This window comes from Leptonychotes weddellii, chromosome 6 (assembly GCF_054177405.1).
Source record: "Leptonychotes weddellii isolate Sample4059 chromosome 6, ASM5417740v2, whole genome shotgun sequence".
Lineage (NCBI taxonomy): Eukaryota > Metazoa > Chordata > Mammalia > Carnivora > Phocidae > Leptonychotes > Leptonychotes weddellii.
This window is the reverse complement of record NC_138374.1, coordinates 95,404,421-95,420,157: the sequence shown is the minus strand read 5'-3', so window position 1 is coordinate 95,420,157 and position 15,737 is coordinate 95,404,421. Positions and strand designations below refer to the sequence as shown.

The 15,737-nt window shown below is 37.6% G+C and overlaps 1 protein-coding gene across 8 annotated transcripts in view; it reads left to right on the top strand.

The window, feature by feature from the left end:
- Nucleotides 1-15,737, top strand: part of ABL2 (ABL proto-oncogene 2, non-receptor tyrosine kinase) — a 103,117-nt gene that overhangs the window by 61,589 nt on the left and 25,791 nt on the right. For 2 of the 8 annotated variants that reach the window (XM_031029022.2, XM_081824676.1), the window contains exons 2-3: nucleotides 13,487-13,549; nucleotides 14,748-14,918. In XM_031029022.2, the coding sequence (XP_030884882.2) occupies nucleotides 13,487-13,549; nucleotides 14,748-14,918 (234 nt within the window). Of the gene's footprint in view, nucleotides 1-8,547; nucleotides 8,706-13,486; nucleotides 13,550-14,747; nucleotides 14,919-15,737 lie in introns of those variants that run through there. The other 6 variants (XM_081824678.1, XM_081824681.1, XM_081824677.1 and 3 more) reach the window with 5 other exon arrangements.

Sequence of the window (15,737 nt, the reverse complement as noted above, 5' to 3'; positions counted from 1 at the left end):
AAGTTTAGAGTTGCTTTTTTTCTGTACCTTTGACTTCTTATTAGCTGTACAGATCATCTAACTCAAACCCAACACATTTATTCTTATCTTTTAATAGATGTCTTTTCCAGGCAGGAACGCACCCCTTTTAGACTACAGAACGAACTAAAGTTTTAAGTTATGGTATCAGGTTTTCCCCTAAGCACTTTATATGCGTTTAATCTCACTTAAGGACTCCGTAAAAGTACTTAACCATTTTCTTCCTGTTTTATGAATGAAGATTTTATGCTCAGATATTGTAAATAACCAAGTTGACACCTCACTTTTTGAATGGCAGAGCCCAGGGCTACTTAATAGAGGGCCTGAGCTCTTGGATTAAGAAAAACATACAAAAAAACATTAGGGATTGGTTTTTGTAATGAGAAGCCAATTTTTGTTCCTAAAGCCTTGAGTTCATAAAAGGAAAGGTAAGGAGATGAAAACTAAGAGTGAAGTGGCATGACATGGAATTGGTGCTGTGCTTTCTTAGAATTCTAGTCAGCTGCTGTGTTGGGAGGCTGAGGGGCGAGGGTTAATAGCAGGCAGGTCTGTGGCAGCTGCCACCCTAGAGATCATCTGGTTCTGACGCTAGCTTTGTTTTCTTCATCTCAATAATAATGGAATTGAACATGTTTTAAGGTCTACCATTCCATCCCAAAATACTACTTGAAAGACCCCTGTCTTAGAAGTACCTGTCTGTGCACTGGACTCTGTACTGCTGTCTGTCTGATGCTGATAGGAAAAGGGATAGGTGGGCTGTTGGGGGATAGTTCATCTGGTGTGGCTACCCATTCGAAGAATACATGCTGTTATAAAAATGATAGCTCCAATTGTGAGGTGTTTGAAATTGAGGGCCTACATAGGGAAGAATCAGAATTTTTTCTTTGTCATTTCTAGAGGTAAGAGTGCTACTGGAAGTTATATTTTGTATATTTCCCATTTGTTTATTTTGATTTACTGCTTGTGCCTCTAACAGCTTGCAGAATAGGAAACATAAACAGCAAAAGAAATGAGAAATAAGGAATAAGTTGCTGTGTAGTTAGCAAAAGAAATGGGAAGTGAATTGTGAATTTAACAAGTTACTGTTTGCCTTTAAAATAAAAAAAAAAGATATATAAACACCTTGGTGAAATGAAGATTTATACACCGTTGTGAGTGTAAAATGGTAAAACTTTTTGGAAAGTGGTTTGGAAATATGTATCCACTCAGTGTTGAAATTTCCTTTGACTAGAAAATTTGTTCTAATGAGGTCATGTTAATCAGAGAAAAATTGGGGGTATGAAGTGCATATAGGTATTATTAGGTGACTTGTAACTAGGTACATGTAAGTGTTATTGGAAATTGTGGTACCTCTGCAAGATGAAATATATATAACCATTAAAAAGAAGACTTTTGAAGATTTATAAGAATATGGGGAAATTTTTGATATATAGCTTATAAAAGCAATGAATACTTTTATGTACTCATTTATTAACATGTCAGCGGTAGTTAACCCTGTTGATCCTTCCCTCCTTCCGCATACAGTCCCCCTTTTCAGCCTTTGGTGTTTTCTCTTCCTTCCTTGCTGACTGTTCTTAGTCTCCTTTGCTGACTTCTCTTTCTGTTTGCTCTCTAAATGTGGCTGTTCTTTAGGGCTTAGTACTGGATCCTGAACTTCAAAAAAATTTTTTTAACTAACATGTAGTAAAATCAACTCTTTTGGGGCATGTAAAGTTCTGTGAATTTTAGCCCATGCATAGATATGTATAACCACCACCACTCTCCGGAAACAGAATAGCCATATCATTTTCCCCAGATGTCCATTGGCTCACTTTGTAGTTACACTTTCCCTACTCCTGACCCCTAGCAACCACGGTGGTTTTGTCTTTTGGAGAATGTATGCTTCCTTTTTTTTTTAAAGTTTTATTTATTTATTTATTTATTTGACAGAGAGAGGCACAGTGAGAGAGAGAACACAAGCAGGGGGAGTGGGAGAGGGAGAAACAGGCTTCCTGCCGAGCAGGGAGCCCGATGCGGGGCTTGATCCTAGGACCTTGGGACCATGACCTGAGCCAAAGGCAGACGCTTAATGACTGAGCCACCCAGGCGCCCCAGAATGTATGCTTTCAATACCAGCGTCTTTGGGAAGCTCAGCATAATGCCTTTGAGATCCATTCTGGTTGTTGTGTGTATCAGTAGTTCATTCCTTTTTTATTGCTGAGTGGTATTCCATTGTATGGACGTATTACAGTTTGTTCATCCATCCATTAAAGGACATGTAGATTATTTCCAGTTTGGGGTGGTTAGGAATAGAGCTGCCATAAGTATTTATATATAGGTTTTTGTTTGAATGTAAGTTTTCATTTCTCCGGGACAAATACTTAGGAGTGGTATTGCTGGGTCATTTAAGTGATGTTTTACAAGAAATTGCCAGATTGCTTTCTAGAGTGGCTGTACCATTTGGCATTTCCCCCAGCAATTTATGAGAGTTCCAGTTGGCTTGCATCTGTAGTTACCACTTGGTATTCTTACTGTCTTTAAGTTAGTCACTCTAATACATGTGTAATGGTATCTCATTGTGGTTTTAATTTGCATTTCTTTAATGGTTGCTGATGTTGAGCATCTTATTTGTCATTCCTCTATTATCTTTTTTGAAGAGAATTTTTATCCATTTTTTAATTGAGTGGTTTGTTTTCATACTGTTGAGTTTGAGAGTTCTTGATATATTCTGGATCTATATCCTTTGTCAGACATATAACTTGCAGATATTTTCTCCTGTCTATGGCTTATCATTTGATTCTTAACAATATCTTTCAGAGAACAAAAGTCTGATTTTGCTTTTTGTTTTTTACCTTTTGTGCTTTAAGAAAAATAGCTTTATTGAGCTATGATTTATATTTCCTAAAACTTAAGTTTTAAAAGATACATAATTTTTTAAAAATGTACATAGTTGTGTAACCCTTAGCACAATCCAGTTTTAAAGCATTTCCATCACCCAAAAGGTTCCTTGTACTATTTTATAGTCAGTTGGCATTCCTACCCCAGTCCCAGGTAACCACTAATTTGCTTTCTGTCTCTATATACATGCTCTTTTGAGTATTTCATATGAATGGAATCATGCAATATGTAGACTTTAAACCTGGCCTTTTTCACATAGCATAATGTTTTTTAATGCTAATGTTTAAATCCACATATAAAATGCACCCATTTAAAGTGTATGATTCAGTGGTTTTAGTGTATTTAAAGTTCTTCAACCATCAGTACAGTCTACTCTTATATTTCATCACCCCAAAAAGAAACCCCATAGCCATTAGCAATCATTCCATATTCCTCCTCACATCCCAACCCTAGGCTACCACTAATCTACTTTGTCTCTATGGATTTACCAATTCTAGACCTTTCATCTAAATGGAATCACACCAACATGTGTTCATTTTGACTGGCTTCTTTCATTTGGCATGTTTTCAAGGTTCATCTATGTTATAACATGTTTTAGTACTTCCTTTTTATTGCTGAGCTGTTTTATTTATCCACTTATTAATTGATGGGACATTTCAGTTGTTTCCACTTTTGGCTATTATTAATAATGCTATGAAGGTTCATACACAGGTTTTTCTGTGGACATAAGTTTTCATCCTTTTATTTTTAACCTACTTCTATGGTTATATTTGAAGTGAGTTTCTTTTAGATAGCCTATAGTTGGATCATACATATCTATTATGACAAACTAGCTTATAATTATATTTAGGTCATATCCATTTAATGTTAACCATTGATATGCTTGGATTTAGGTCTACCATATTATTTTTCTGTTATTTCTTCTCTTTCCCTTTCCTGCTTTCTCTTGGATTATTAACATGTCTTTTTAATATTCATAGTCACTTATCTGTTGTTTCTGGCTATATTTCTTTTTTTTTTCTTTTTTTAAAGATTGTATTTCTTTATTTAAGGGAGAGAGAGAGAGCATGAGCTGGGGGAGAGGGACAAACAGACTCCCCTCCTAGCAGGGAGCCCGATGCGGGGCTCGATCCCAGGACCCCAGGATCATGACCCAAGCTAAAGTCAGACGCTTAACTGACTGAGCCACCCAGGTGCCCCTGGCTGTATTTCTTTGTATAGGTTTTCCTGTGGTTGCTGTAGGGATTTCAGTATACATATTGAACTTTTCACACTACTTAGATTCAGTATTTTGCCACCTCAGGTGAAATATGGGAACCTTGCCCTCTTACAGATTCTTCCTTTCACTGTGTTACATAGTTGTCATATATTATATCTACATGCATTGAGAAGTCCCTACAGATGGCGTTACACTGTATGCTTTCAACTATCATATATTAAGAACTCAATAGTCTGTTGTTTACCATCATTATTTCTTTTATTCCTAATGTTCCAAAATTTCCTACTGGTAAAATTTCCATTATGTCTGAATTGAATTCTTTTAGAGCAGATCTACTGGCAACAAGTTCTTCCCTTAACTGAAGATGTCTTTATTTCATCTTCATTTCTGAAGGATATTTTCTGTGGACATAGAATTTTGGGTTGACGGTTTTTTCTCTAAGCACTTAATGTTTTTTCACTTCTTTCTAGCCTCCATGGTTTCAGACGAGAAATCTGTAGAATTCCAGTCATGGTTCTCCAATAAGCATGATCCTGCACTTTCATCTAACTCTAGTCTCCCTAAGTAATCTCATCCAGATGCATGGTTTTAGATACCGTCTATATGCTGATGTCTGCAGCCCAGGATCTTCTCTGAGCTACAGATTTATATATCAAGGTGTTTAATTATCTCCCTCACATTTACTTGTCTACAGTGGAACTTTTGATTTATACTGCTGTTGCTTTTGAGTGAACTACATGGCCGTCTGCCCATTCACTCAAGCCTGCAGCTTGGCAGCCATTCTTTATTTTTACCCTGTCTCTTCTTATTTTATATCCAAGTAATCTGCAAGCTCTGTCAGTTCCATCTGTAAACCGGATTTTTAAGTTCTTCGACTATTGTCTTCATGACACCATTCTTTCCGAAGCCAACCTGAACCCATTCCTGAACTGCTGCATATCTCCCTGTTTCTAATTTTGTTTCTTATCTAATCCATTTTTTTTTTCACCCTGTAGCCAGAGTGGTCTTTTACAAAATGGGAGTTGGAACATATGATCTCCATCCTTAAAACTGTTCATGGGTTTCCATTGTACATGGAAAAGAATCCTAAATTTTTATGGGCTTGGTCTGACCGTCAGGATGGTCTTACTAACTTCTTTTCATGCTTCTCTTCTGACTTTCTCAGTTACAGCCACACTTTGCATTTTCCTCTGCATGGCAAGTAAGTTCTTTCCTGCTTTCAGATTTTTGCACTTGCTACATTATCCTTGCTTAGATTCTTCTTTTGCTTTTGGCGTTTGCTTAAGTGTCACCATCTTCTTTTTCCTTCTTTCTTTCTTCTTGATTTTGTTTATTTGAGAGAGAGAGAATGAGCAGGGGAGGGGCAAAGGGAGAGGGGCAGAGGGAGAAGGAGAAGCAAGAGCAGGGAGCCTGACAAGGGGCTTGATCCCAGGACCCTGGGGATCATGACCTGAGCTAAAGGCAGACCCTTAACTGACTGAGCCACCCAGGCGCCCCTCACCTTCTTTAAAGTAGTGAAATTCCTCCCTACCCCGTAATCTTCATCTCTTATGGACTTTATTTCTTGCCTAGCACCTCATATTTCCTGCCTAGTGAAGTGCTTTTTGCACATACTAGCCACTCAAGAAATATTGGCTGAATGAATGAAACATGCAGATTAAAAGGGCTAAATGCAAAGGTATCAATGTTATTTTAATAATATAACAAATGGGGCTGTAGAAGTGGGTGATGTGTTGTCTTTTTATTTATAGTTTCCAAATTTTCTATAATGAACACGTGTCACTTTTATAAACTGAAAACAATTTAAAAGTGTCTTTCTAATAGTGTTGAGTTCAATCTTCCTAGGTTTCAAACATATCAATTTTCGGTGATCAGTTTTACGTGCATTTTTTTTCTTTTAAGATTTTGAGAGAGAGCACGAGAGGGGGGAGGGTCAGAGGGAGAAGCGGACTCTCCGCTGAGCAAGGAGCCGATGCAGGACATGATCCCGGGACTCCAGGATCATGACCTGAGCCGAAGGTAGTCGCTTAACCAACTGAGCCACCCAGACACCCCCTACCTGCATTCTTTTTCATTTTATTCTTTAAAGTGTTTAAAAGCTATTAGATGGTTTAGATCGTTATAAGCAGCATAGAATCACAAAAATATTTATTTTCTATAATATTATACTTTTGTAGTGTCTTAATTTTTATAGTTTTCTGATTTGTAACTATTAATTGGTAATTTGAAGAGCAGATTTACTGACTAGTAAATTATATGGTATGGAATATAGGTATGTATAGAATATGGATTATGGAGCTCCTTTCCGTTATATTTTTAAAGATTATCTAGGGAAGGAGAAATTCAACCTGGTATTTGAAACACTGAATCATTAATTGAGGTAACCATTAGTCATTTAACTCTTGCTTTTCCCATGATGTTAACAGTACTGGCTTTATAAAAGGTTAATTTCATTGAAAGTATGAGCTTTGTTTTTTTTAAGCTATTAATAATTACCTACGTCAGAGGCATTCTTTTTCTCTAAGGTTACGTTATAATTTTGTTTCAACTTTACCGAAGGCTTTTTCAGTCCTGGTATATTATAATTTTATCCTGTTTCCTTTATGGACCTGAAACGTAGCACAGTGGCTGGTAATAGTAGGTGCTTATTAAATATTGATCAATGAGTGTTCTTAGCTGGACAGTTAGAAGTATTTTTTTTAAGATTTTATTTATTTGAGAGAGACATAGAGAGTGAACACGAGCAGGGGCGAGAGGCAGAGGGAGAAGGAGAAGCAGACTCCTGGCTGAGCAGGGAGCCTGATGTGGGACTTGATCCCAGAATCCTGGGATCATGACTTGAGCTGAAGGCAGATGCTTAACTGACTGAGCCACCCAGGCGCCCAGTTAGAAACATTCTTGTGTTATTTTGGTAGATAATACCACTAAATAACTTAGTGTATTATTTGCAGATTTTATTAGTTTAATTCTCAATAAGGTACTCTCATCTTCAGATTTTTACATTTTATTTAACTTTGTTCCTATGTATTAGTAAAGATTTGCTTTTAAAAGTTTTAACATTCAGAAGTTTTCAACACTGTCATACCATGTTTTTATTTATTTTTAAAAATTTATTTTTATTTTAATCTTAAGTTTATTTAATCTCTACACCCAATGTGGGCTCAAACTCACCACCTGAAATCAAGAGTTGCACACTCTTTTGGGGCACCTGGGTGGTGCAGTCGGTTAAGCGTCAGACTCTTTTGTTTTCAGCTCAGGGACCTTGATGTCAGTCAGGGTCGTGAGATAAAGCCCTGTGTCCAGCTCCACGCTTGGCAAGGAGTCTGCTTGAGATTCCCTCTGCCCCTCCTGCTCACGCTCTCTCTCTCTAATGGATAAATAAATCTTAAAAAAAAAAAAAAAAGTCACATGCTCTTCTAGCTGAGCCAGCTGCACCCCTAAAATTTTATTTTTTAAATTGAAGTCTAATTGACACAATGTTGCATTAGTTACAGGTGTATACATAGTGATTGAACAAGTTTATATGCTATGCTGTGCCCCCCACAAGTGTAGTTATCTGTCACCACACAGTGCTAGCACAGTGACATTGACTGTATTCCCTACACTGTACCTTTCATCCCTGTGACTTATTTATTGCATAACTGGAAACTTGTGTTGCCCACCCCTCACCCCTACCCCCCCCCCCACAGCCATCGGTTCTCTGTATAGGTCTGTTTTTGCTTTTTGTTTGTTTATTCGTTTGTTTTGTTTTTTAGATTTCACATTTAAGGGAAATCATATGGTATTTGTCTTTCTCAGTCTGACTAATTTCACTTAGCATAATACCCTCTAGGTCAATCCATGTTGTCACAATCATGCCGTATTTTTTTTTCATGCCATATTTTTAACTGTATTAAGCTGTAGAGCCAAAACGTTAGTGAAGGCAGTTATTTCCTGGCTTCTGTGCTCATGAATCAAATTGTAACTATTTCTTTGACTTTGGATTTGTGGTTACTTGAGCTAATTTAAGTGATGCAAAAGATGAGTCTCCTTAGGGCGTTTCCTCTTTTTAAAAGTGTATTTGGTGTTTTATTGTAAACAGGTTTTCTCCAAGGAAACTTTTCTCTACAGGCTTACTTCATCATCCATTTAGGAACAAAATCCCATCAATATGTACTGACTGATCCCTACATACTTTATTATTTGTGACTCTTACGTGTGTTGCTTTTTATTTTACTTATTTTTTCAGAACATTCCCAGAGATTGTTCTGAATAACCCTGTTCTGACTCAGTCTTTGCTGATTACTAGACATTTTCCTTTAGGTTACTCTCCACCCACTTGGGGACTTGTAAATGCTTACCCTCCTATTGGTTCCCTGTGGCCACTGAGTACATGAGTAAACGCCACATGCATGTGGCATTGCTTGTCAGGGAGTGGAATTCTAAGACTTCTCTACACAGAACAGTTTAACTTTTGTGCTTCTGGGCAGAGGAATGGTCCTTGGAACAGTCCTGCTTCCACCTAATAGTTATGGCAGAGATCAGGACACGTCGTCGCTTTGCTGCCTGTGTAGTAGTGAGGCCTCAGACACTGCTGTACCCAACTTGACAGGTATGGTTCGGAGGTGATAGGTTGGGGGAGGGTAGATAATCACAGCAGTCAAGCGTGAATGGAGATTTCAGAAAAATTCTCTCCGTTACTGTCCTCATTGTTGGCCAGTGAAGTTTTATGTGCTTTGTTTCTGGTATTTCATAGTAGGATCTCAGTAAGAACTTACTGAAAGAAAGAACAAGTGAATAATAGGTAATATTTTGTGGTGTTAAGATATATATGGCTTGATATGAAGAACTTAAGCTATATTGAGAACTGTTGAATGATTTATCTAACCACTTTACATAGTTTTTAAAAGAGGTATTAAAAAGTAGTAGTTTCTTAGAGAATAAGCAATCAGATAAAGTAGAATTCGGGCAAGATAAGGATTTGTAAAATGCTTGGAAATGAATGCCTCAACTGAAAAATTTTTTAATTTATTTCTCCAGTTACTTACCTGACAAATTTCTAATTAAAATGATAAAAGTTATTGAATGACTAATTGGTGACAGTGTTTTTTAATAAAATTAAACATTAAATTTAGGAATTATCTCTGGATTTGAGTCTGAGTCTTATTCAGGATTTTAACTTGTTTAATCCTGATAATATACTTTGTACAAACTGCTATTTCTATGTTTTGCCTTATTTTTATTGTCTTTTGCAAGTCTATCAGAAGAAAAGTAATAAAATTGCCTTTAATTAATAGTCATGTTTCTTTTTTTTTTTTTTTTTTTAAAGATTTTATTTATTTGACAGAGACAGCGAGAGCAGGAACACAAGCAGGGGGAGTGGGAGAGGGAGACGCGGGTTTCCCGCCGAGCAGGGAGCCCGATGTGGGGCTCGATGCCAGGACCCTGGGATCATGACCTGAGCTGAAGGCAGACGCTTAACGACTGAGCCACCCAGGCGCCCCAATAGTCATATTTCTGTTACCTGGGTCCTGTGTTACATAAGTGAAAATCAAGTCTTCTGTTGTCTCATCTTAAGTCCATGATCTACCTCAGTAACAGCATTTAATGAAAGACTAACCCACTAAGGCACCGAATATATAGTAGTCACTTCACATTGTTCATAAAAACCCATTCCCAGCCTTCACACTTGCATTTGTGCGGGTACAGTACATTTGAATCATCCAGCTGTGTCTGTTTTAAGCTGATGAGGAAAGTAGCATAGATTAGACCCACTGGATAACACTGTGACATTTACTTGCCCTTCCTATAGGCTTTTTTTTTTTTTTTTTGCCTTTATTCCTTAGCTTGTTCTTCTGCATTTAGTTCTTCAATTCTTTATGATTTAATACATGTTCATTCTTGGCCTCAGGAAAATGTTATGCTGTTTTTTGTCTTTGAAACATTTTCCCTTTTGTTTGGTGCTAGAGGATAGGATGGTGTTTAAGTGGATATCCTGTGCAGACGGATTGTACAGGAAATTGACCCTTAGTTCTCTGAGAACAAAAGCATGAGTGGGAAGAAAGAAGAAAGGAAGGAAATAAGATTGTTGACTTGACCAAAAAGATCATAGAAGCAGGAATGGGAAGACAGGGAGTGGGGAATAAAAAGGATTGTTTTCCAAGTCATGGTTCTTTTAGTACTTTGGCCTCAAAAATTGCTTTTATCCTGTATTTGTTATTTTGTATATTTGAGAAATGTACAGTATTGTTTGGCCTATATACATCTTTTTAAGTTTACATCAAATTGTGCTCTTTGCCTTTTTTCAAATAACATGGTTTTTAAGAAGCTGAACTTGCCTTTAACAAACCTCCCTTGAGCTGATGGAGCTTGTCTCCAGTACAGATGAATCGCATGTCGTAGACATGTCCTTGCACGTTGACAGCCTGTCACTCTGTCATCAGTGCACAATTCCTGCTCATCTAATTTAAATGCCTTCTCTTCTCTGAAACCTTTTTTGATCCAGAGTTTTGTTTTCTATTCTGTCCTCTCATAGCGGTACAGCATGTGAGTATAACAGTACACATGATTCATTGCTTTTTGAGAGACTCTTATATACATGCACTATTCTGAGTGCTTGGAATTTATCAGTGAATAAAGCAGGCAAAAATCCTTGTCCTCATAAAATTGATATTCTAGTTGGGGGGAGTTAGATAGTATACATAAATATATGTAAATTATATCGTTTGTGGTAATAAGAGCTATGGAGAGAACATAGGGAAGGAGACATGGCGGGAGGTGGGAGTGTTGTCAGGAATAGCCCCAATTTAAAATAGGAGAGTCAGAGAATGCTGTACCAAGAGGGTCACATTTGAGTGAAGTGAATGTCTTGGGGGAGGAATTTTTTAGACAGAAGAAATAGCCAGTACAAAAGTCCTGAGGCAGGAGGGTGCCTGCCTTGTTCAAGTAATAGCAGGGAGGCCAGTGTCCAGAATGAGGTAAACTGGGGGAGGGAGTGTAGGCAGGTATGGGCAAGACAAGCTGTGAAGAGCCTCGCAGGCTCTCATAAGGCTTTTGCTCTTTACTCTAAGGTAGGGAACCAGAGTTTGCTGTGGAGGAGTAACACAATCTGACTTATGCTTTAAAAACTGGCTGGAGTGTTGAGAATAGAGAACAAGGCTCGATGTATGGAAATCAGGAGTGTGGTAAAACCCAGGAGAGAGATGATGGTTGTAACAGGGTAGTAGTAGTAGTAGAGGGAGTGAGAAGCAGATAGATTCTGGGTATGTTTTTGAAGGCAGTGCCAAGAGGGTTTCCTTATGGATTGGATGCAAAAAAGGAGTCCTGAGTGATTCCAAGGTTTTTCCTTTTGTGTTCCCCTCCCCCCCAGTTTTATTGATCTGATTGACATATTAATTTTGTAAGTTTAAGGTGTACAGTGTGTCAATTTGATAGTTGCATATTGCATAGTGATTACCACCACAGCATTAGCTAATACCTGTATCACATCACATAATTATTTCTTTTTTTGTGGTGAGAACATTTAGTATCTATTCTCTTAGCAACTTTCAAGTAGATAATACAGTATTATTAACTATAATCACTGTGCTATATGTTAGTTGCCCAGAACTTACTCATCTTATAGCTAGAAGTTTGTATTCAAACTTCAAGGTTTTTGGCCTGAGCAGCTGATAAGAAGAAATTGCCTCTGAGATGGGAAATTCTGGGGGAGAAGCAGATTTGGGGAAAGAACGGAGAGTGTTTTTTTCTAAGTCCAAATAGTGTTATTGGTGATTTATAATCTTTATATTCTGAAGCTCAGAATGACTTATAGTAGATGTTCACTAAAATTATTAGTTTTGTAAACCTTAAGTGTTTATATATTGGGTTTCACAAAGTAAGGTATAATTGTATGGCATTTGCTGGTTTTGGCCTGCTAGGATTTAAGAGTTAGTTTCAGTATCTGCTTAATTATTGTTTCTAACTTCATCATTGATAGTACAGGAATTCTTGTTACCCTTGATTTTTGTTCCTCTTATAATCTCAAACAAGGGGGACTTCTGTCCAAAAAGAAGAACATGTACTTGAACTGTTATCAAACATTATAATGTTAACACCATCATTGGCAAGAAACATTAGTGAGGATCATGTGATACTCAGCATAGAATCTAATAAGTATGAAAATATTCTCTATACTTTTTTGGCAGTTCTTTTCATTTTAATAAAGGATTGGCATTTTGTAGCCCCATGGAAATTCTGAGTGGATACTTTCTCAAGCATAAAGAGAAACATAGTACATGTGACTTGTTTGAAGGATGTATCATAGAATATGGTGTTTTGTTTGGTAATCCTAATTGGTTATCTTAGTACATAGTACAGCTGTTTCCATTCCTTGTAACTGCATTTAAACAAGGAGCAATACATCTGATTCATATTAACTTTTCAGGGCATCTGGGCATACCTTCAGATTTGTCATAATATATATATTTTTAAAAATTTTATTTATTTATTTGATAGAGATAGAGGGAGAGCACAAGCAGGTGGAGTGGCAAGCAGAGGGAGAGGGAGAAGCAGGCTCCCCACTGAGGAAGGAGCCCGACGTGGGGCTCGATCCCAGGACCCTGGGATCATGACCTGAGCCGAAGGCAGCCGCTTAACCGACTGAGCCAGCCAGGCGCTCCTGTCATAATATTCTTAATGGGAAACAAAATTAGCTCTGAAATTATAAAGATACATTCCTTTTAAGAGGAGGAAGGAATGTGATGAAGTGAACTCTAAAACTATTAGGAAAATTACAATCCAACCTACTGCAGGAATTTCTGTAGACCGTTATGAAGCCATTTTTAAAACATTGGTTAATGCTGTTTTAAGATTAAAATACATCTCACTATTTCCCATCACTTATATTTTTGTATAATTTGGTCATTCAGTCAGCAGTTACTGAACACATAGTATGTAACTCTTGCTAGAAAAGAGATACAGTTCTCATGCTAAGGAGTATATTGTAAAGTTTGGGAAATAAACATCAGTTGAGGATTGTAAAGATAAAGATAGAGGGTCCAAATGCAGCAAGTGTATACAGGTAGTAGGGAGGATGTGAGGCTTCCTAGGGGAGGGTACGTTGGAGCTGAGTATTATAAAATGAGGAGAAGTGAGCCAGTCAAAAGAAGGGTGGGATGAGATCACATCCTATGTAGCCAGGACTATGTGAACAAAGGCACAAAAAAGCAGGAAGCATGGTGTATGTTGAAGTTTAGAATTTGAAGTTTGGAGGGGGGAAATGTAAGCAGGAGAAGTAGGTAGAGAGACCTGATTAGAAAAGACCTTGAAGGCCATTAAAGAGATTTTAGCTTGATGGTGAACTATTAAAGAATCTTAAGAAGAGTGACCTGGTCAAATTTTTGTTTTAAATAGATCACTTTGCCAGCTGTGTGGAGGATGGCTTTGAGGGAGACAAGACTGGAGGCAGTAGTCCAGGTGAGAGATGGTGGGGATCGGATCTGAGGCATTGGCAGTAGAGATGGAGAGGAGGGGGTGGGGTTGAAAAGAAATAAAACCACAGATTCAAGGGTTTTTCTCCTTCAGATATAATAGTCAATTTTAAATTAAGAATGAGTGGGGAGGGAGGAGAGAGAGAGATGCTAGAAAAGTGTTGTTACGTCACAATAGGTAGTTGGAGAGTGGCAGACAGCCGCTATAAACAGTTTCTGTGATCGAGCAAATCACTACTGAAGACACAGTGTATTTTTTGTGTAAGTGACCTGGACTGCAAGAAGCAGGTGATCTTTATAGGGGTCACCCATTTTGTGTAGTGTGACTAAATTTAGGAACCCATAAAGCCTTGAGGAAAAAACCAGGTCTTAACAAGGCTTCAACCCTTACACATGGTAGATACTCAAATGGCTATTGTTGGTGATATTTTCTAGAGCCTTCAATTAAGTTCTCAAGATACTTACAAAAATGTACCACCTAGGAAAAGAAAATAAGGTAAAAACTTTTTAAAACAACAGTTGGAAGCTGTTACATTCTAGACAGTGCATAGTAATACAAAGGTATTTTGGAGTGCCAAGAATATTTGTATAAAGCCAAAACATTTTTCTGTTGTTTAACAGATAATTTTAGTATTTTTGTTTTTTTCTGGAAGCCCTGTTTCTGTAATTTTTCTATATGTAAGTGGAGGATCTGGATTTATGCAACATATACATATTTCTTAAAGTCTCTGTTATCTTTTCCACAGTTTGTTTTATGTGGAGAGAGTCAGGGAAGAAGGGTAGTTTGGGAGGACTTATAAAACAGAACTTAAAACCACCACCACCACAAAATAGCCTATATGTTTTATAAAACGAATTGCCATTTTTTGAGGTTTTTTTTTCCATTTTGAGAAAACTGCTTTTTCTATTTCTGATTTTGATGAGTACATATAAATCACGGCTAAATGCTCATTTTGTGATCTCTTCTCTGTCTTGTTACATTTTCAACAAGTAGACTTCTCTGAAGCTTAGGAGACAGTGCCGTTTGCTCTTTCTTCATGGCTCCATATTATACAGTTCTTCTCCACTCTGGAGCTGTCGGTGTATACATGCCAGCAGCTAGAATACTATGTACGTACTGAATTCAAGTGAATTTTTAACTGTTGAACGTACCGTGAATTCCTTTCTCTCTTTATGTCTTTCAGAAGCCTTGCACCGCCCCTATGGTTGTGATGTTGAACCCCAGGCACTGAACGAAGCCATCAGGTGGAGCTCCAAGGAGAACTTACTTGGAGCCACTGAGAGCGACCCTAATCTCTTTGTTGCACTTTACGATTTTGTAGCCAGTGGTGATAACACACTCAGCATCACTAAAGGTGAGCTTCACTTTTCAGTTTTCATTAGTGCTTCAGAAATAAAGGGGTCTGTTCTAGATTCTGTCTCTGACTAAAATTAGGTGATTTGGGCCCAAATACTTTGGGGTTCATTATCTTGGTTTTGTTTTGTTTCTGTTTTTTAAAAAACCTGTGTATGGGATAGTGTTAGTTTGTCTCCTTTATAGGGCTTATTAAGGGTAAGAGGAGATAAAGTACTTTAGAAAAAGCACCACACGGTATATACACAAACTTTTCTCATTCTCAGGATTCAGTACTCTCTGTAATATGCCAGCATTCGTCTTATGTGACAGTAAGGTTTACTGTACATCTCTTCTCATGGAGCTGTGGCTAAGATGAGTCATATTGCCAGAGCCGGGTGCTACTCAGTGTTGTCCCTGAGCTGACTGCCTGTCTGAGAACAGTTCGTTACCGGTCCTCATTGTTAAGATTAAGTACTTGTTCCCCATATGTAAACTGACTACATCACTAAGCATAGTACTTACTATTTAGTTCAGCTGACATTTTCTTTTTTTTGGAGCAAGACTTTCAACAAGAAGAAAGTAGTCCAGTGATTTCATATTCTGGCACAATGTCGTGTCTTATTGTGGACCTGCTTTGAGTAGCATTGGCTGAGACAGATCTCTCATCTCTGTTTAAATGGGTTAGTGAAAGGAGCCATAGGAAGGGTTTCTATTGTACTAATGCTCTCAAGAGAGTAGTAGTTTATTTCAGTAGAAAATTCTTATAAAAGGGAGGACTAAGAACATGACCAAGTAAAATCATCCGTTATTAGTTTTTTGAACAAAGAAAATGTGGAAC